Consider the following 22,102-nt stretch of genomic DNA (forward strand, 5'->3'; position numbering starts at 1 on the left):
GGGGGCGCGGCGCCCTCGACTTCCAACAGCAGCAAGGGTCCTCCGGGCCCCCACCCCCACCCCCACCCCGCCGTGGGGCCTTGGGCACCGAACCCGGGGCGGCCCGCGCACCGAGCCGTTGCGTTTGAAACCCACAGAGGAATTCTGCGCTGGACTGGGAGGGTGTGGGAGCCACCGACACGCAAATAGGCCCAAGCTGCCACCTCCGGCGCGGCCCGCCGAGACAGCGCCCTGTTTTGGCGTGGGGCCCCTGGCCGGTCGAGGCTGAGCGCAGCCCAGCGCGGGGGGCGCGGCAGGTGTCTGCTGGGGGCGCCGGGGCGGGCTGCGGGCGGCCGCACTCCCGGGGGCCTTCCTGCCGGAGGCGGCGGCCGAGCGGCGCAGGCGACTGGGACGCGGGCGGGCAGAGGGGCGAGCTAGGCGGGGCCGGCGGGCCGTTGGCCCCCGGCGGTGCGCAGGGTTCCCTGGGAAGGCCCCACTGAGGAGCTGATGGCGGGTCCCCGCCCCCACGGCGCCTAGCAAGGTGCCCAGTGCGGGGCTCTCGCCCATCCATCCGCGCGGCTTAGCGGGCGACAATGGGCTGAGCCACAGGCTCCGCAAGGTGTCGGGGGCGCCTCACGACGGGGGTGTGCCAGGGACTGTGGGGAGAGCCCGCCCTCCCCCTCCAGCTGTTCCCAGATGTCATTCTGCCCGCCCAGGCGCCTGGTTCCTGAGCTCAGGGGGATTCCACGGTTACTAAGCTACTGGTTTTTGTTGACTTTCAAATATTTTCTTCTAAGGGAGAGGGGGAGGGGGGCAAAAGTCAGGAGAGAGCAAATAAAAAGAAATCAAACTAAGCTCCCCCTCCCCAGAAGAAACTTGCCCTCCAGCCACCACTCACACACACATCGAAGGCCTCTGAACATAGTCACCTTGCTGGAGGAACAGCCAGACAGAACTGACCTGCTTCTGCCCCTCCTCCTCTCCCCTTCCGGTGAATGAGGGGCCGTGGTGGATGGTCCCCCTGTCTTGGACCCCTGGGTGGACAAAGGAGCTTCCGGAAAGAGAGGAGGAGGATGGCCAGTGGGAATGGGCTCCCTTCATCCTCGGCCCTGGTGGCCAAGCGCCCCTCCGCCCTGGGCCCATTCCCCAGATACATCTGGATCCACCAGGACACACCCCAAGACAGCCTAGACAAGACTTGCCACGAAATCTGGAAGAGAGTTCAAGGCCTGCCCGAGGCCTTGCAGCCCAGGACCTCAAAGGAACAGCTGTCTGCCCCCATGACTGGGACCCCAAGAGACAACGGGCTCGGCTTCCAAGAAGAGTGAGTGTCCCCCCTGTGTAGCTGGCACCAAGGGAGGAGGGAAGAGCAGAAGCGGGACCTTCTGGGGGAATGTTCTGGCCCATTGTTCAGTCTGGTTAAACCGTAAAGGCTGTATACTTTCCCTCCATCTGTTGTGGTCCTTCGTCCAGCCTTTATAAGGGAGGTGACTGGGTCCTGGACTTACTGGGTGCAGGGCCAGACCAGGGCTGGATTTCTGTTGCCCCTTTAGCAGTCCACTACGGGGACATTTTTCATTTTGCACAGGCGGAAACCCACACTGGCCAGGGCTGAAGGTTAGATGCCCGTGGCTTTGCCTGGAAGCAACTGGGTGATACTTCCCTTTCTCAACCCCCAAAGGCTACGCATTGGCACGGCTGAGTCTGGTGGTTTAAAACCACATCTGGAATTCCCTAATACAGGGAGCAGCTGTCCCATTCAGCCTCCACAGAAGCCGCTGCAAGAGCGCACATCAAAATATTTACTGGGAAGGCATTGACATATTCAGAGGACATAATAGAAAATTAAAGTGCGGGAAGATGGCTGTAAATAGCCCTTTTCCTGGATGGGAAATCCTGTGTCTGGGAAACACAGAGCTAAATGTTTCTCCACCAGGGCAAAGGCGGGCAGATATTGTTGGGGACAGATATCCGCAAGGAGAGGAAGATGGGAGAACTCATTAGGAAAAGCAAGTAAACCGCCATGGTCATTAATGCCAGTGGCTGAGCCCTCGTTCAATGTTTGGCGTCTTCCAAGTGGGCTGCAAACATTAATTAATCCTCCCAGAGTCCCTGTGAGGCAGGTATTAGTGTCCCCATTTTACAGATGGATTAAGTGTTAATAATTAAGTGCTAATTAAAGACTAAGTGATAATTAAGTGTCGCCTGTTCCAACACATGTTCCTCTTCAGCTCAGAGATGCTAGAGTGGGGGATAATTTAGGCAATTATCAAATGTGTCTGGTTTCAGGGATTTCTATGAAAGAGCTAGGAAGAAAGGTGAAGTATAACCACTACCCAGGTGCACCCTACCTGCTGTCCCCTTTCAGGCTGCAGGTGAAGGTGGAACGCTCTTTAGCTATTATTGAGTATCCTGCCCTGTGCTCAGCACGACATGGCTGGGATGGGAATGGCCTGTCTATAGCCAAAGTCCTGCTGTCCAGCCCTCCAGTGGCACTGAGCCCCTCTCCCCTGCCTATGGCCATCTGCTCTGGGACAGGGCCTTGGCAGGGGGCCCTTGGGGCTGTGCTTAGCTCTCAGTGGCCAAGAAGCTGATTGTCCACTTTGTGGACCAAGGGTCAGTGGCAATTTCCAGTAGATGGCACCCTCTGTGCCAGGTCACACTGAGTTAATGGAGACAGACTCTACTTCCAGTCTGCTCTTGGCCAAAAAGTGAACTGGTGCACCTTTGGCCAGTTGCTTAACTCCATTTGGCCTTGATTTTTTCATCTGCAAATTAAGGGTGATGTGCCCTGCCTTGTCCACCACGGAGTCGATAATGAGGATCACACGTGATAGAGACAGGAAACCGAAAGCTGCATTATGCAAAGAAGGCTGTCCTTAAATGTAATTCTCAGAGTTCAGGGGTTTTGTTGCTGTTGCTGGCTTCAAAATATGGGCTTTTCGCACTATGCTCACAGACCCCAGAGTGCTTCAGGGGCCACCCTCGAATCAAGGGGCCTGGTTGCTGGGCCCCCATCCCCACTTCAGACAAGGCTGTTTGGCTTTTTGGGGTTTTGCTTCCTGGAGTCCTGAGTAAAAGCTGCGTTTGGGGAGAAAAAAAAAAAAAAGGTTCTGCTACTGAGAACCGAGCTGGGAAACCACTGCCTTAGATGCATAAGCGATGTCATAACCGCGTAGATCTCTACCAAGTAGAACACGAGGAGCTATTCTTGACATCAAGGCAGCTGTGATGGTGGAGTCAGATACTGGGTTTCAGATCGCGTTGCAGCCCTGTGCCAGCTGCGGGATTTGTTTAACTTATGTGAGCTTCAGTTTCCTCATCTGCCAAATGGAGATGATTACCGCCATTTCAGAGGGCTGTTGGGATGATTAAATGGGATATTTAAACATTCCTGGTAATAACGGTAATAACTAGGATTTGTAAAAATTCCTTGTAATAATAATGATGATGATGATTTCTTTAAGCCCTGCAATTACTACATGAGGTTGGTACTATTTCAGACTCCCCCTCTTTTTACTTTTTATTATGCAGCTTCCCATGCATAAAATAGAATAGTGTGGTGAATGTCTGTGTGTCTGTCACAGAGCCCCATTAATTACCACATTTGCGCCATTCTTGTTTGGATTCCTCCCTCCCCGCTTTTTAAATGAAATCCTTTTTGCAGATGAGGTCACGCGTTGGAGGGGTTCGTTTCTCTGCCCAACGGCCTACAGTTAGGAAGTGATGGAGTTTCAGAAAGCAAACCCAGGTTCATTCTTAGCTACTGTGCAATAGATAGTGTGGTCTTTGTTCCCCTGGAAATGGAAGCATCTTTTTGGATCATTACAATATTTGGCAGCCAGGTGTTCTGAATGGTCACGCATAGACAACAGATTTCAAATTCAGTGAGCTGTACGGTATGTTTCTGGGATGGCTGCAAGCCCACGAGATACCTCTCAGCTAGTGTTCCCACAGCGTAATTTGTAGACCTGGTTTTGGTGATATTTTTTGCTATCAGGGTGACTAGAGAAGTAAGTTCTAGAACTCTTGTTAGCCAGAATCTTTTTTCTTGACTCAATCCCTACATATCATAAAACTCCAGACAACTCAAGGTTGAAAGGGATATTGGAGGCCATCTTCTGCTGTTTGAATCTCTTCCTGAAGGTTCTTGCCAACTGGTTATCCACTTGTACACTTTCTTAGATGGAAAGCTCACCGTTTCGTGAGGTAGTCCCTTCCCTTACTATGAATGCTGGCTGTCAAAAGACTGTTTTCTTCCTATGCCGAATCTATCTCTATCAAACTAATACCCATAGATCTGGATTCTGCCTTTAGGGCTGTAAACTAAATCAATCCCCTCTTTCTCTCAATAGCTCTTTAGATATTGAAAGATGGCAACACTATTCCTCCTAGGATTTCTTATTTCTACAACTGATTATCTCTGGTCTTCTAAGTTTCCCCTCGCGTGCCAACTTGGTCAGTTTCCTGCCCGCACTGCTGGTCCTCGTGGTAGTGCAGTGACCAGAATCAAGTACGGTAATCCAGGTATGATCCAGTTGGTGCGGATTGGATCTTCCCTGTTTCTATTCTGTATTCATGGTAATGGTGATTGATGCCACATTTACTTTTCTCTAAGAGCCAGCTTCATTCTGTGGACACATTTAAAGTTCATTCACTCCTTCATTCTATTACTCATTCAACAAATATTTAATAAGCATCAACTATGTGCCTGGCACTGTGCTGGCAGGATAGAGTCGGGAACTGGATAAGGCTCTCCTTCTTGGAGCTTACATTCAAGAAGGGGGCAGAAACAAAACAAGTAAATAAAAGAGTATGATAGTTTCAGTATGTGAAAAGGACTGGTGTTCTAGTGGGAGGAAACCAGACACATAAAAATGAACACATAAAATAATTTCAGATAGCGAAGAGCGCTCTGATGGAAATAAAACCAAGTCCAGGGAAAACACCCTTGGATAGATTGCGGTGGGGGAAGGGTTCTCTGAGGAGAGATGGTCATGGGATGTAAAACCTAGATCCAGAGAAGGAGCCAGTCAGGTGAAATCCAGGCAAGGGCCTCCAGGCAGACGGGAGAGCAACTATGAAGAAGAACCCGATGTGGGGGTGAACACGGAGAGGGACAGGCCCAGGTGTATGATGGGACATGGGACAAGGCAGGCCGGCAAGGTGTAGGCGGCTTGGGGCATCACTGTAATGAGTTCGGACTTGACTCTCCGTGTGATGGGGCACACTTGGAGGATTTTAAGAAGGGGGTGTAGCATGAGCAGATTCACTTGTTTTTAAAGACCTCTCCAGCTGCTGTGTGGAGAGGGTGTGCGGGCCTGAGAGAGGACGTGGGAAGACCTTGGAAAGATGCCACAGTAGTCGAGGTGAGGTGCCACGGCAGTGGTGGCTGGATCAGAGTGAGTGCAGTGGAGATGGAAAAAGCAGGCGAGTCAGTGTGTGTTCTGAAGAGCCACCAGACCTGCTGGTGGTTTGGGGACACTCAAACGGAGATGACCAGGCTAACCTGAGGTTCTCGGGCCCGAGCCACTGCTTGGACAGTGTGCCATTTACTGAGGTGGGGAAGAAGCAGGAGAAATGGGCTTTGGGGCAGAAATCAATAACTCTGTCTAGTGTTCATTAAACTGCAGAACCTTACTCAGTTACCTTTTAATTAGACTTAAACTTGGGCTCAGAGAATCGTGGCAAACCACTACTGACTCATATTCTAGGATTACTTTCTCACTCATTCCCCTAGTTACTGAAACTTCAAAGCCTCGGAGTGGAGTTTTGGATTTGCTGTTGAGTCCATTGCCCTGACTCAGAAGGAGCATTTGTTCATTCCTTCGTTTACAGGCTCATTCAGCAAACACTCACCGCCGCCTTCTCAGTGCCAGGCCCAGTGCTGGGTCCCACGGGTACAGAGATGTGTAGGACAGGAGCCCTGCTCTCAAACAGCTCCCACTCCGGTGGCTGGGAGGGACCCAGATACATCTGACAACAAGGACATTCAATAGTGTTTATTGTGCACTTACTGCATGCTGATAAAGTGTGGAAACAAATACAATGGTGGGAAAGATGGGGACTGAATTTCAGGGACCTTTGGTGTCTTGAGGAAGGCAGATCACAACGTATTATGGTTAATGTGCTGGTGAAGTCCCAGCGCTGCGGGAGCACATGGCTGGGGGAAAACTTCCTGGAGGAGGCTGCGGGAGGCGAGCTGGAAGGAAAAGTCAAGACCCCTGCACTGTGAGTGTGATGAAGGATGGAGAGACAGCCCCTTGGGGGCAGAGGATGGCAGGATTGTCACTGCAAGGATCTCCATGGTGGTGTCTCCTGAGCTGGGTCTTGAGAAGAAAGAGGGAGTAGCCTACAGAAAGCATTCTGCAGGTGCTGGGAAGGATAGGAAGCTCCCTGCTGAGGGCATATCCTGTGTGGGGTTGGAAGAGAGCAGAAAGGTGGCCAGGAGCTTGTTGGATGTGGTTTCACTTTTCTGGCTGCTTCCAGGCCCTCAGGCAGCACTCCGGAAACTTCCCATGTCCCCAAGTCAGACAGAACTTGGTCTGTAGAGTCAGGCTTTGGTGGGTGTCACTCTGAACCAGACCGAAGAAGGAAGAAAAGTCTAATAAAGGAAAGGAAATCCATTTAAACATTTAAAAAGCAGAAATACTCCTTCCTCTCTCTCTCCGCACCCCCCCCCATATTCTGTCTCTTTCTCTCTCTCAAACATAAATAAACATTAAACAAATTTTTTTAAAAAGTTTTTTAACGTTTATTTTTGAGACAGAGAGAGACAGAGCATGACGGGGGAGGGTCAGAGAGAGGGACACAGAATCTGAAACAGGCTCCAGGCTCTGAGCTGTCAGCACAGAGCCCGATGCAGGGCTCGAACTCACAAACCGTGAGATCATGACCTGAGCCGAAGTCGGCCGCTTAACTGACTGAGCCACCCAGGTGCCCCTAAACAAATTTTTTTATAAAAGGGGGTGGTGCCTGGGTGTCTCAGTTGGTTAGGTGTCCAACTTCGGCCCAGGTCAAGATCTCGTGGTTCGTGAGTCTGAGCCGCGTGTCAGGCTCTGTGCTGACAGCTCAGAGCCTGAAGCCTGCTTCGGATTCTGTGTCTCCCTCTCTCTCTGCCCCTCTCCCGATCACACACTGTCTCTCTCTTTCAAAAATAAATAAACATTAAAAATGTTAAAAGAATATATCCTTATATCCTTTCATACTTTGCAAATGTCAAAGATGCCCTGGGCCCCACGTTAGAATCCTTTTCTCCTGGACACTTAAGAATCTCCCTCCCTTAAGATTCCTGGGGCTGGGTCTCAGCCACTGCTATGACCCCAGTCATGTGGACAACCCCCCCCATCTTGGTTGTCAAGTGAATTAGTGCACAAAATGGCAGACCAGAGGTTCAAGGCCCCCCACCCCTTCCCTCTTCCAGTCGTCTTCATGATGGTGTCTGACTCCTTGCCTCTCTGCTGGTCTCTCTTCTGCCGTTTACAGAACATCTTATCTTGCTGTGTCTGGTTTCTTTCCTTCCTGGATGTCCTTCACCCTTCATCTGCTTCGTATTCCTGAAGCATGTCAACAGTGTTGCTCAGGAATCTTCCATGGCTCCCCTCATGGTCTTCTGAACCCCTTGACCTGGTCCTCAAGGATCTTTGTGTTGGCCCTGCCTTCATGTCTAGATGCATGTCCTGCTGTTCTCCAAACTCTCTGTAAACCAAGATGAGCCACACATCTCCTTGCTCTTGCTCAGACCAGTCCACTACCAGGAATGCCTTTCTTCCATATCTCTGTCTGTTGAAATCCTACCCATCCTTAAAAACCTAGAATAAGTATGTCATCTTCTGAATTTTTCACCGCTCACCCATTCAACATTTTGTTTTCTTCCACCCTCTTCCATGTTCTTCCTTTTAATTCAAATAAAGCGTATGCCTTCTCGTTTTCCTCAGAGTTTAAAGGTGGCTCAGAAAACAAAATAAGGCAACAGCTGGATTAGAATCCATGCCTACTTCTTAGCTGTAACCAACTTGCTAACACGTTCTGTGCCCCGTTTTCCTCATTCTGAAACATGGAAAATGTCTTAGTGATGAACCACCTTAAAGGATTCTTTTGGAGGTTAATGAAAGAGTGCATGCAAAACTCACGCAGCACCTGGCATAAGATAAGGGCTCCCAAGTTATTTTCCATCATCATCATCACCATTATTGTTCTGATCAAAGATAAAATAACAGGCGTTAAGTAATCAAGAATGGTATGGCGAGAGGAGACTTAGACCAGAAAACCTCAGCTAATGGAAATTATTCCGCTGAGGCTAGCATTTTGCTTTGGGATTCTTGGCAGCCAGAACAAATAGTGGAAACACAGCAGTTGGTTTCTATAACTTGTATCATCTCATAGGACAAAGCAGGAGAGATCATCAGGAACGACCAGTGCTTCCCTAGCTCTAAGGACCATATGGCTTTTATATGAGGGTGATGGAATGGAAAAGTTGGTTCGGGCTCAGCTCTTGTGTTGACCATCGGCCGAACGGGAGGATACCACAGCATCCCAATGGGATCTGTCAGTGAGGTTCTGGCGTGAGGTTTCTGATCATCAGGCACATATTGCACACTGCCTTGTGGCAACAAGCCCTCCACCCCCACTTGACCATGGCTTCTTAAGGGCAAGGACTGTGTCTTACTCATCTTTGTCTTCCCAGTGCCCAGCTGAGTTCCTGGCACTTGGTGGCTGCTATGCGGTGTGTATGAATGAATGAGGAAGTGAATGATGGATGAACCATAAAAATGCCACTGCAAGGAGAGCGTGAAGCCCAGAGGTGGCCAGGATCCAAGCAATGGGTCACAGTCATCAGAGGAAGCATTGAGTGACCCAAGGACAGAATATCAATAACGCAAGACATTGCAGGGTTTTTCCCTCCTCTGCCTTAAGCTGCAGAGAGAGGAACTAATGTTTTCTTGAACATCTGATATATGCCAGGCTCTATATTTTAATTTTCTGTGTATCTCGTTGTCTTAGCAGCCCTTCCCAGTAGATGGTCAATATTACTCCCATTTTACAGATGAGGAAGCTGAGGCTCAGAGTCCAGGCAACTTGCCCAGAGTCCTCCTGCTATGCTAGGAGTGGGCGAAGCAGAGCTAGAAACCCCCTGAGGCTTCGAGACCTGAGCTCCTTCCTGGACACCGGGATCCCATCGGGATAGCTCTTCCGTGTCTGCTTAGCACCAGGAGCCATGAGCAGCAGAGGGAAGATGAATCACGATTAACGTCCCATGTCCTGTGTCCCCCTTTTTAATTTAATTTTATGGTTTCAGGAGCTGTGTCGCAGGTTGTGGGAGCCTGCAGAGATGGGCCACCGGTGGTTTGTTTTAATCCCCTTTTTAATATCTTTGTTGCAACGTTCTTTCCAATTCAGCTCCCAAGTCACATTAAAAAAATACCTCTTCCTTAGGGTAAGCCTTCTCTTATTAAACAGATTCAAATGAAAAGTTTTAAAGATAATTTGAACAATACGAATCACTCTGTAGCTCTGCAGCCGTAGCCGAAGCTCCTTTACTGCTGTAGTCACTCCCCAGCATCTCTTGTCTTAATCTCCAGCCCACTGAGTGCCCCCACCCCAAACCCTTCCAGTCCCAGGCCAGCCCCCGCCCTTGCCTGCTTCCGGGTGGTTCTGAGCTTCTCCTGTCCCCTCCTGTCCCCTCCAGGGGCAGTGGGAGGGAGGGAGGGGGAAGGTGTCTCGCTCTGCCTTCTTGGCTTTCTGTCCCACCTGCCCTAAGGGACAGGCAGGGAGGAGCTGGAAGGTATCTGAAGGAAATTCCCACCTCATTTGCCCCAAGAGGGGCGGAGACAGAAGGTAGCTGAGGGATACCTGCTCAGAACGCAGATGCCTAGACCCTCCTCTGGACCAACTGAACTGCCATCCCCCCACGAGTGCCCAGGGATCTGCATTTGGAACAGTTTCCTTCCTGACTCCTGTGCATATGTATGAAAGTTCTCAGGTACTTTGGGGGTCAAAGATGACAGATCCTCAGATTTAAAAGGGACATAGCTTTGAGAAGGAGGTGTTCCAAAGAAGCGCGTGAAGGAAGGAGACTGAGCTTTATTGAGTGAGCTGTAAGTGTGTGCCAAGGACGTCATAAAAAATGGGCTCTAGTCTACGTGAAGGCCTTGCGAAGAAATGAGAGGGACATGAAGTCCAGGCTTGGCATCGGGGCAGCTGAGGGATTTCACGGGGTTGCCTCCTCTAACGCCGGGTGGTATCGCCATCCGCACGGTGCCCATGACAAGGTTTCAGCGACTTCCACCACTCTCCAGCCCCACCAGCCCGGGCCCTGGGCAGCGCGGGGTCAGCAGGGCTCCCGCCCGTAGCCCGCTGGCTGGCTCTCCCACACCGCCGGCTCTCTCTCTCCGTCGGTCTGAGCTGCTAACATTTGCATAGCGCTGGTTACAGTTTACCAAGTGCTTCGCATTCACCTTCTCACTTAATCCTCCCACAGCCCGAGAGCGAAGGGCGGGTGGAGGCCAGCTTTCCGAAGGCCCTCACCCCGGCCCCCTGCGCTCCCCAGACAGACAAAGCTCAGCGGCTTTCCAGGGACCTTTGGGACCCAGCTGCACAGGAGCTGGGATGGCAGATTTGCAGCCTCCGTCAAGTGACCCTCTGCCCCAAACTGAGACCCTTCAGAGCCCGGGACCCTGGGTTGTGATGGGTGGAATCCACCCTCCTTTTCAAGCCTTTCCTTCCTGCCAGTTTTCCCCAAGGCTGTGGCAGTGTGTGTGTGTGTGTGTGTGTGTGTGTGTGTGTGCGTGCGTGTGTGTGCACGTGTGTGTGTGTGTTGAGTGTATATATGTATGGCTGTGGTGGGTGTGGAAAGTGCACATGGGTGAGGTGTATTTGCACAAATGTGCATGGATGTGGTACATGTGTTTGCATGTGTGTGTGGGGTTGTGTGTGTGCACATGCCTTGTATGCATGGTCGTTGCATGGCTACGTGCGTGGGTGTGTGCACCTGGGTATGTGTACATGGCTATAGTGTGTTTGTGTACATGACTACTATGTCTGTGTGTACACATGGATTGGTGTGTGTGTGCATGGCTGTGGCGTGTGCATGAGGAGGGAGCCCCAGGGCGGTCCAGTGAATCTTACACCTGGAGAGGGAAGACGGATGAAGACACAGGCAGCTTTGACCGAGGTGGCCGTGTCCCTTCCCTCCATGTGGGGTGGGGCATCCTGGGTGCTGTGATGAATATGCCAAGGCAACAGAAAATGAGTCTCTGCTCCTCATGCAGACAGGAAGACCCAGAAACGTCCACCACCCTCGGTCAAGCAAGGGTGGTGCCCGCTAGGGATGGGACCAGGCTGTATGCCAGAGCCCCTGCCCCCACGATGAAGGCCTCTCTTTGCTGGGGACCTTTGGTGTCTCCTCCCCACCCCCACTTGCAACCTCTCACCTGCCCACCAAGTTCTGCCTTCTGCCACCTCCTAGTTCCTGGCTGGCTCCCTGGCCTCTAGCCTCCTGCAGAGAAGGGAAGTGAATTGCTGAAAGGACAGAGCTGGGGTTTGAACTCAAAGGCCCTGTTCTGTGTCCCACTTGTACTGTTCTGGGCAATGTGGAGTGGTGACTGTGGGTAGAGGCTTGGAGCCATGTGGACTTGGGATCCCATCCTGTTCCAACACTTATGCTCTTGGGTGAACTTGAATTTACGTTTTAGATTCCTGAGCCTCAGTTTCCTCTTTCTAAATTGGGAACGAAGATGCCAGCTATCCTTTGTAACTGTTGTGGGGACAGGTGCCAAGTATAACACCCGGCACCTAGAAGACACAGCGTAGATCCTGGCTCGGGCCCTTGTCCCCTCCTGTCACTCCTCTGGGCTGATCCCTGGGAGAAATACATCTGGTCTGGGGAAACGACAGCCTGGCACCTGCCTGCTGAAATCTCCCCAGTGGCTTCCCTTGCCTTTAGAATCAAGTCCCCTAGTATCACTCCAAGGCTGGCAGGTGCCCCCTCCTGCCTTTACCTCTAACCCTGCCTGATGGGACCCTGCCCTTAATGAGCCTCAGGCACTTGAGCATCAGTCCTGCCCAATGCACCAAGCCCTTTGCCACCTCGTGGTCTTCGCACGTGCAGTTCCCCGCATCTGGAAAGCTCTTCCTTGCGTCATTTACCTGAATACACACTTGTGTCTTTTCTCCCCCAGCTTAAATGACACTTCCTCAACAAGGCCCTTTCCGCTCCCCTAACCTGGGTACGTGCCCCTAGAATTCCCGCTCGCAGCATCCCCCTCTTGGTTTTCAGAGCAGTAGGACCTGGTGGTGACAAGAGTGGCCATCTGAGCAAGATGGCCTCAGTGCATCCACTGTGTTACCTCTTAATTCTGTGACCTTGGGAAAATTACCTACCTTCTCTGTCTCTTTGCTTCTTCATTTTAAAATCTGGGAAAATTGTATCTCCCTGTGTCAGTTAGCCTTTGACATATAACAAACCACCCCAGAGCTCAGTGGCTCCACCCCACAACTCTGTACTTAGCTCCCTTTTCTGTGGCTCAGCAATGTAGCCTGGGTTCAGCCACATGGTTCTTCTGCAAGGGGCTGGGCCTGACTGCACGTGGCTCGTGTTCACCTGCATCTGCAGTCAGGTGGGCATGGCCGACTGGAGGACCTTGGGGTTTCCCTCTGTGGGCTGTGTCATCACCCAGCAGGCTCTCCTGCACTCGTTCACATGGAAGTTGCTAAGTCCCGAGACAAACAAGAGGTTAAGCCCTAATGTCCAAGCACTCTCTGCTTATTCCTTTTCCTTTTCTGTATAAAATATAATTTGTTTTTAATTTTTATTCTATTTCTATTGAGCTAGAGTTGACATACGATATTATATTAGTTTCAGGTGTATAGCATAGTGATCCAACATTTGTATACATTATGGAATGATTACCATAAGTCTTGTCACCATGCAAAGTTATTACAGTACAGTATTATTGACTCCAGTCCCTAAGCTGTACTGCGGGGGGTATTTTATAACTGAAAGTTTGTACCTCTTAATTCAATTCCCTTCACAAATTTCACCCATTCCTTCCTCCCCCAGCCCCTCTGAAAACCACCAGTTTGTTCTCTACTTATGAGTCTGTTTCCATTTTGTTTTGTTTGTTCATTTGTGTTGTTTTTCAGATTTCACATGTAAGTGAAATCCTACGGTATTTGCTGTTCTCTGTCTGCCTTATTTTACTTAGCATAATACCCTTAGGTCCATCCATGCTGTCACAAATGGCAAGATTTCATTCTTTTTTATGGCTGAGTAATCTTCGTGTGTGTATGTGTTGTGTGTGTGTTGTGTGTGTGTATACCACATCTTCTTTATTTATCTGTTGGTGGACACTTAAAGTGCTTCTGTAATCTGGCTGTTGTAAACAATGCTGCAATGAACGTAGAGGGGCATATATCATTCCAAATTAGTGTCTTCATTTTCTTCGGGTAAGTACCCAGAAGTAGAATTGCTGGACTGGATGGTATTTTTATTTTTATTTCTTGAGGAACCATAGTTGTCCATAGTGGCTGCACCAATTTGCATTCCCAGCAACACTGCATGAGGGTCCCCTTTCCCCCACATCCTCGCCAATACTTGGTATTTTTTGTCTGTTCTATACTAACCATTCTGACAACTGTGAGGTGATTTCTCATTGTGGTTTTGCTTTGCATTTGCCTGATGATGAGTGATGTTGAATATCTTTTCATGTGTCTGTTGGTCATCTGTATTCTTCTTTGGAAAAATGTCTATTTACAGTCTCTGCCCATTTTTACTCAGATTATTTGGTGTTCTTTTTTGGGGGGGGGTGTTGAACTATATGAATTTTCAGTACATTTTGGATAATAGCCCCTTGTCAGGTATATCACTTGCAAATATCTTCTCCCATTCAGTAGGTTGCCTTTTCATTTTGTTAGTTTCCTTCACTGTACAAAAGCTTTTTAGGTTGATGTAATCCCAATTGTTTATTTTTGCTTTTGTTGCTCTTGCCTGAGGAGACAATGAAGAAAATATTGCTAAGACTGTTATCCAAGAGTTTACTGCTGGTTTTCTTTTAGGAGTTTTACAGTTTCAGGTCTTACATGTCAGTTTTTGATTCATCTTGAGTTTATTTTTGTAGGTAGTTTAAGAATGTGGTCTGGTTTCACTCTTGAGTGTAGCTGTCCAGCTTTCCCAGCACCGTTTATTGAAGAGACTGTCTTTTTTCCACTGTACCCTCTTGCCTCTTTTCTGTAGATTAGTTGACCATATATGCGGGTGTTTATTTCTGGGCTGTCTGTTCTGTTCCACTGCTCTCTGTGTCTATTTTTGTGCCAGTACCATACACTTTTGATTACTATAGCTTTGTAGTATAGTCTGAAATCTGGGCACGTGATACCTCCAGCTTTGTTCTTTTTTATCGAGATTGCTCTGGCCATTTGGGTTCTTTTGTGACTTCATATGAATTTTAGGATTATTTGTTCTAGTTATGTGATAGCATTTTGATAGGAATTGCACTGAACCTGTAGATTGCTTTGGGCAGTATGGACATTTTATCAACATTATGTCTTCTAATTCCCGAGCATGGTGTACCTCTCCATTTATTTGTGTCATCTGCTATTTCTTTCATCAGTGTCTTATAGTTTTCAGAGTACAGGTCTTTCACCTTCTTGGTGAAATTTATTCCTAGGTATTTCTGCTTATTACTGAATCCAGATGGGTGGGGTCTACCTAAGGGCCTGGATACAGGAAGGCATGATAAAATGGGGGTATCACTGTAATCAGTCTACCACCCTACCCCACCGGGGCTCTTGTGGGGATTAAAATGAGGCTTTTGCGTGGAAAATGCCTAGCACAGTGCCTGGCTGGTTTGCGAACTCTCCATTAAGTGCTAAGCCTTCTTTGTATTTCGTTGAGCCTGGAACCTGAGGCTTAGATGTGTCAGCCAGCTTGCCTAAGGTATGGCCCCCAATTACCAGTGAGGGTTTGAGTCCTGTTTCTGACTCTTTCCAGGGACTGAGCTCTTGGCCACTAGGCTCTGCTGCTCCAACCATGCAGACAGGTAGGGAAGTCAGAACCTCATCCACAGTCAGTGAGGTCGGTCTGCAGAGGGACCGTCACTCAGGCTCAGGTCGGTGGCAGACCTGGAGCCCTTCACTTGCTTCGGTCACAGTCAGCCATGTTGCCTGGGCGCTGGGCTTGGGTACTGTGTTTGTCGTCGTTCTGAAATGCCACGGTGGGAAGAAAATATTTGTTTTGGTGTCCTCTTGTAGCACTAACAATTTTCCGCTTGCATTTTTCTGTTGTCTGGCTCAGCTGAATAGCAGTTTCATCTTTGCTCTGTGTTATCATGTACACAGAACCGCTGTTGGGAGCTAACAGTGTGCTTGCTTAGTCATTATTCTGGGAAGGGGTGCCAACCAGTCAATAGCCTTTATTTTTATATGACTCTGTACCCTGCGAATGCAGACATGATGCACTCACTCAGGCACCTGTCACTTCTGGAGGTAGGCAACGCAAAGGTGGCGGTGGCCCCTGGGGCCACGGCACCAGTCCTGACTTCTTTCTTTGTCAGTGCCCGGGAGCTGAGTTAGCCTCCCTGAGTGATTCACTGTGATACAGTCTGTGGCAGATTTTATGGTTTTTACCAACTCAAAGGAGAAAGCAAATAGCATGGGAGAGGTGCCAGGATCGGCAAAACTTCTTAGGAAGAGAGAAGAAAAGATAGATTCCAGGAAATGCAGGGGAACAGACTTGACAGTGAACCCAGCAAAGTCGTGGGGAGAATGAAAAATCTTTCTGGGAGCCCATGGTGGTTGTGAAGATCAGGCGGGCTCTGTGTGGGGTCTGCTGTGGGACCACTGTGCAGAGGTGGGGAGTTCTTAGGGTGGGGCTGAGCATGTGGTTAGTATCATCTGACCAGCTTAGAGGGTTGCCAGGCTAGTTGTGGGGGCTAGAAAATGGAACCAAGGCAAGATAGTTTGCAACCAGTGGAAGGAACTGGGAAGTCTTTGGCAATAGAGCTCTTGATGTCAAGAGCTCCAAGAGATGTCAAGATAAGTTCATGAGCTAGTCCACCCATTGATTCAACAAATTCTCGATGAACTGGAGTCGTATGCCAGGCACTGCTCTAGACCTTGAGGCTCTGTGCTGAGCAAGATACAGTTCCTGCCCTCAGGGAAGTTATGTTGTTGTGGGAAGTAGAGATGTAAAAAAAGATGCTGTGTGGTAGTGGTTAATACCATGAAGAAAATAAACACTTAAGTGGGCACAACCGAACAGGAAGGGATGGATTGAAATTAAGCCTTAAACATGAGGTTAATAAACAGAGAAATGGATTGATCTGAGTTCTGAGAATGTCCTAACTCTGCAGGCATGCAGTTTTCTAGAACAAACAAGAGCAAATGAATCTTGTTTTCTTGGGAGTGGAGGGGGCAGGTAGGAAGACCCTTGATCAGGGACTTGTAACTGTGCGATGAATCTTGATTGCAGCGAGGTGCTTGATAAAGGCTGTCTTGGAGAAGTCGAGATGGGCCGATAGTGACTGGATTGATTTATTCCCCCAAAGTGTTGAGCCAGGATTACTGTCAGGCTGCGGGGAGGGTATCCGGCAGTGTCTCCAAGGCTTGGCCCTGGGCTTGTTCCCTTCAACACTTCTATCCATAAATTGGCGGAAGACCCAAAAGACGTGCTCATCAGACATGCAGCTGAAATGGAGCTGTCAGGGACAGCTAATGCCATGGATGACAGACCCAGGATTCACCGCGATGATCCTCCACAGGCTGGAGTGATGGAATGAAACCAGCAATGGCCCTGATCACACTCAGATTGGGGAACGAAGCCCAGCCATGGAGTAGGAGTCCTTGCTGGATAACTGACCCTGGAAAGGAAGCCGGATGCGGTAGGAGGAGGCAGCAAAGGCAGCCAGACCCACTGGCATCCCCACCCTTTCTAGTTGACAAGGTCCTTGGCCTCTTTCAGGCTTAATTTTTCCCCTTCATAAAGTGGGGATGATGCTGTTTATTGCCCAGGAATGTGGAGAGGATTAAATTCAAGCATGTATGTGGATGCCTGGCTTCCTGTCTGTTCTGTAGTGGATTTATGACAGACGCAAGGGAAATAGGGGTTTGTGGAGGCCCATGGGAAGCCTCGGTGCCCGGGGGCAGCCTTTCAGGGGTACGTGGAAGGCCCACAGCCAGAGTGGAGCCTTTCAGGGGTACATGGAGGGCCCACAGCAGAGTGGGTCCTCCATTCTTGGCACTGTGCCGTCCCTTCTGGGGATGCCAGCTTCCTAAGAGGCCCGTGACCTCTGTGATGTATCCAGAGTAAGGATAGGGGTTCCTACTCAGTTTCTGCCTGTATTCCGAGTTGGGGAGAGGTAGGAGTGTCTTATCAGGTGCTGAGAAAGGACCATCTGTGGGTGGGTTTTGATTCAGGGACCCCAAGGTCCTGAGGGGACCTTAGAATCTGCCTCGACTTCTCCTTAGAGTTGGCCTTAAGTAAGTGGTGAGACTTTTTTCTATGTGTTTCTATGTCTAACACCTGTATTAAAAAAAAAAAAACAGCCAAAAGTAGAGCAAATAGCACGTGATGAACCCATGTACCTATCAGTCACCCAGTTTTAGTGATGGCCAATGTGTGGCCATCTTGTTTCATCTATGACCCTGCCATCTTCCCCTCCAACTCTGCTGGATTAAGTTTAAAGTGAATCTTAGACATAATTTTATCTGTAAACACTTTGTATGTATCTCTAAGAGATAAGGACTCAGTTTTTTTTTTAAGCATAAACCACAATACCATTATCACAATGTTTTAAAATTGATATCATTGTAGTAGGTCTTTCTAGAAAATCTATTGGTATATAGCTTGCTTTGTAGAGGGGAGAGTCAAAGAGTGGTCCTTTAAATGTCTGGTGTCTGTGACTCGGGACTCACCTGTTCCCTTTGAGGATGATGATGAAGAAGAAGAAGGGGGTCTAAAACCCAGATTGGTAGCCTCTTTTATTCTGATTGTTCCCAGGGACACAGCAGTGAGAGTGGGGCCTATTTATAGACAAAGTCTAGACATGGGACGGAGGAAAGGAAGAGAATGGGAGAGGGCAGAGAGGAGGGGGGGAGAGAGCATGGAAGGATCAAGAAAGCCTGAATGGAAGATGGCCCAGCCTCCCTGCAGCCACACCACCTTCCTGAGCTCCCAGGACCCTCCCACTGCAGCCAGCACTGGGCACCTCACCACGTTCTCAGACCTATGCCATTACTGCCGGTACAGGTGTCACGCCCGTGCTACAGGGGAGGCCTGGAGGTTCTGGGCTCTGGCATGAAATAGGCACTAGCACCCTATTGAAACCCAGACCCGTTTGGCCAGATTCTGCTTTTTCCTGGCACCTCTCTCTGCTTCTAAGTCTGCTGAGGCCGAGTGCGCAGCTGGTGACCAGGGGGCATGGCTGTCTCGGTTGTTAGAATAGCGAGGCACTCCCATATCTTCAGCTCTTCCCAGTGTTTGCCATTTACCCTGGCCACCCAGCGACCTTGGTACACCCCCCGGGCCTCATCAGGACCTGGCAACGAAGGGGGTAATGCCTGGCACAGAGGAAGCCTCTGGGACTGTAGCCTATGTCCGTTCTGATTGGCTGTCAAATGCAGTGACTTTCCCCCTGGTTCTGTGTGTGGGAACATGCGAGACATTTTGTGCCTGCACGTGTGTATGCATCAAATACACCCACACGTGCGTGCATTTGCTCTTGTACACAGGTGAGCGTGCATGTGCTCATATACAAAGAGCATTACCAGGAAGCCACATCCCTGCTGGGAACATTCATAGTCCCCGTTTGTGGGACTCACTGGGCCTTTGGGATGAACTGTGAGAGTAGGGGTGTGCTCCAGATGTCCCCATTGGCAGAGCTCCATTCATGAGGCATTTTCATTCCCACCCCCCCCCCCCATTGCTCCTTCATTGTCTTCACCACCCTCTCCCAGGAGAGAGCACTGAGAAGTTTTCAGAATGCTCTTTCTAGAGCACCTCATCGACTTCTTATGGGAGCCCACCAAATATGGATAGCAGATGGTTTTAAGCTAGGTAGTCATGGTCCTTCTGGGAGTGCCAGGGAGGAAGATGCCCCCTTGCCAAAGATGCTAGTGTGGCAGGCTGGGCCACAAGCCAGGCCAACAGGATTGCCATCCTGTTGTGTGAGGTGCAGGTAGGGGCCAGTGTGTAGGTACAGGGAGATGCATGTGAATCAGTGCACGGACCAAGCAACTGCAGCTGCCCACGGGAAGTTGGGCTCAGCCCAGAGACTGTGATCTGATTGGAGGGCCATGCCAACGTGGGGGGACATGGGTAGCCACGGGGAAGTGGTATGGACTCCAGGATCCAGAGCCCAACCAAGCTGACACAGGTGTAGACACCCTCGTGTCACCCTTACTCTGTGCCAGACGCTGTCCACGGTGCTTTGTACATCTATGATATTCCTGTTAACCAGATGAGGAGACAGGGTGTCAAGATGCTAAGCAACCTACCCAAGGTCCCAGCAGGGAAGTGAGGGAGGCAGGGCGTGAGTCCAGCTGTCCACTCCACAGTCCCTTCCCTCCCCCTGCCACGGGGCAGTGAGTCTTGGGCTTCCTGGCGCTCAGCCCCAGCACTCTGGCCTCTACGCTCAGAGCTGTCGGCTCACTCCTGACCCCTGTGCAGCTGGTCTTTCCTTGTTTCAGGTCCTGGGCACAACCGAACAGGAAGGGCTGGATTGAAATTAAGGCTCAGCTCACTCAGCAAGACATAGTGTCTGGAGAGGACCCAGGTGTCCCGATTCCCAGAACTGTGCTCTCGGTGCTGGCATGTGTAGAAACCTCTTGGGAACCCACTGTTTGTCCATTTTCTGTCTTGAGAAAGCAGTAGGTTTCTTTGGCCTGGAGACGTGTTTTCTTCCTCCCCTTTCCCTGGGGCCTGGGCCCTGCCACGGAGCCACCCCTAGTGAGCTGGCACTAAAGCTGCCTGTCTTTCTGACCCGTTTGCAGAGCTCTGGAGCTCAGCCGTGATAAAGATGAGATCTCCCTGTTGGTGGAGCAGGAGTTCTTAAGCCTGACCAAAGAGCACCTCATTTTGGTCACAGAGAGCTCGGAGGAGCTGGAGGCCCCCGGCACCTCTCCCGAGGGACCCAGACAGCTGGCTCCCTGCCTTCTCATACCTCCTCCAGTGGCGGACAGCAGTGAGTACCCGGGGACCTCCATCATTGCTGGTGATACGCTTCTTGAGCCGAAGGTGGCCATGTCTGTCATCAGCAGCCGGCCGGACTGTGATTCTGTCATGTCTACTGTCACGGGAATTCTGCGCGCTGCTAAGGTCAAGAGTGTCAAGGGGACAGAAGATGGGGGCCACAGCCTGGGTGCCTCTAACTCAGAGATCGGCAAGCTCCTGGCTCAGTTCCCATTCAAGTCCACAGAAACGTCCAAGGCTCCTGACAACAAGATGGTGTTGGAGGAGACAAGGGTCATCAAGGACTTCTTGCAGAACAGCATGTTCGGTGGCCCAGGACCCAGGGAGCCCATGGGGCTGGGCCCATTCCTACTGCTACCGCCTCCGCCTCTGTCTGCACCTCCTGAGAAGCTCTCTGAGCTCCCGCCTCAGAAGAGGCAGCTCCCAGTGTTTGCGAAGATCTGCTCCAAGCCCGAGGCTGACTCTGCTATGGAGGGGCACCTCTTGATGGGTGAGTGGGCCTGGGAGCAGGGCCAGTAGATGAGCCTGCAGGGAGGGACTTACCAGCAAGCCAATCAGGGTTACAGCAGGTGCAGATGGCATCTCTGTGCAGAGTGGGGGGCAGTGGTCTCTCTGGTGGGTGTGGGCCCCAAGTGCAGCCTGCTTTTTGCACCCACAGGCCCCCTCTGCTGGAGGCCCGTGTATGGGGCACAGCTTGTCTAAGCAAACGTGGTGACCTTGATCCCAGCGCACTTTGAGGGGAGATAGAGGCACATTTGGTAACGGGCTCATTTTTTGAATCCAGGTACTCAAAGTACGTTGAGGGAAGCGTTTACCCCAGCTGTAACTGCAGCATGGGGACCTTAAGCCAGATAGGAGGGAAATTTGATTAGCAGACAGTGTCATCTGGCTTCCGATAAAGGCACCTGTTCTGACCATGAGGACTGGTCCTCGCTCTGGGCCCTGGGAGTGAATGTGCAAACCTTCCACGTTTAGTTCAGACTCTTGGCTCTGGACTTGTTCCCTGGGACTGTTCCCCCCCATCCCACTCCCAGGTTCTGCACCTTGTGCCCCTTCTGATCCAGCCACTCAGACCGGATGGTTCCAAGCAGTTACTAGGAGAGTTGACCATACCCCTGTCAACCAAAAGAAAAATTACCCCCGGGCTGTGAGCGTGGATGGATACCTGAGATCCCTGTGTTGGGAAGGCTCAGATCCCTCTCCTTAAGCAAATAAGTGCGTGTTCTGTGTTCTGGAGCATTATCGGAAGGCTGAGAAATCAGAGCTGGGGACAGCAAGCTGGACTCTGGGTCCTAGGAAGAGTCTCTGGGAGCCAGTGGCCTCTTTGGAGCCATGGGCTGTGCGTGTGAAGGTGGAACCCTACCCGGAGGGTGGGACTTTCCTGCCATCTCCTTCTCCAGAAAGGATGTATGGATAGCTCCCGGATGGATGGGGCCGCTGGGTTGGAGGTATTCCTTTCCCACCCGCCGTGCCCGCTACCTGTGTGTGTCTGTGTGCCAAAGAGAACTTTACAGATGTGAGTATGCTTGCTAGAAAAAATGCGGGTGTGAGTGCATCTGAATGTGTGTGTCTTGTGTGCATAGTTGTGTACGTGTGAGTGAGGCGGAGGAATGACAGGCAGGAGTGTGTGTGTATGTGTGTCTGTCTGTGTACACAGATGTTAGAAGAGGGAGCTTTGGAGCTGAGTGAGTGGCAAGTGTGTTCAAGGCGATGGGAGGTGGGTGAGAGACTGCAGGTGTGTGGGTCTCTGGGGAAAGGGCTATTATTAGTGGGTACCGTTATTTCAGCACACTGGCTGGGGGCTAAACTTGGCAACCAGAGAAACTCTTGGAAGAGACTCTGGGGACATGTTTTGCTAAAAATGTCATTTTCTCCTAAATTGGCTCAGACTATAGCACTCTTTCCTTGGCTGGGATGGCACTAGGAGGGCAGGCCCAG

The 22,102-nt window shown here is 50.5% G+C and overlaps 1 protein-coding gene across 3 annotated transcripts in view; it reads left to right on the forward strand.

Moving 5' to 3' along the window:
• Positions 1-392: 392 nt before the first annotated feature.
• CUNH1orf94 (chromosome unknown C1orf94 homolog) overlaps positions 393-22,102 on the forward strand; it is a 37,226-nt gene continuing 15,516 nt past the window's right edge. The window contains exons 1-2 of one of the 3 annotated variants that reach the window (XM_040468628.1): positions 393-1,303; positions 19,966-20,654. In XM_040468628.1, coding sequence (XP_040324562.1) covers positions 975-1,303; positions 19,966-20,654 — 1,018 coding nt within the window. In that variant the 5' untranslated portion in view covers positions 393-974. The remainder of the gene's footprint in view (positions 1,304-19,965; positions 20,655-22,102) is intronic. The other 2 variants (XM_040468620.1, XM_040468632.1) reach the window with 2 other exon arrangements.

The sequence above is a fragment of the Herpailurus yagouaroundi genome, unplaced genomic scaffold (genome assembly GCF_014898765.1).
Source record: "Herpailurus yagouaroundi ecotype Mexico unplaced genomic scaffold, PumYag 77, whole genome shotgun sequence".
NCBI lineage: Eukaryota > Metazoa > Chordata > Mammalia > Carnivora > Felidae > Herpailurus > Herpailurus yagouaroundi.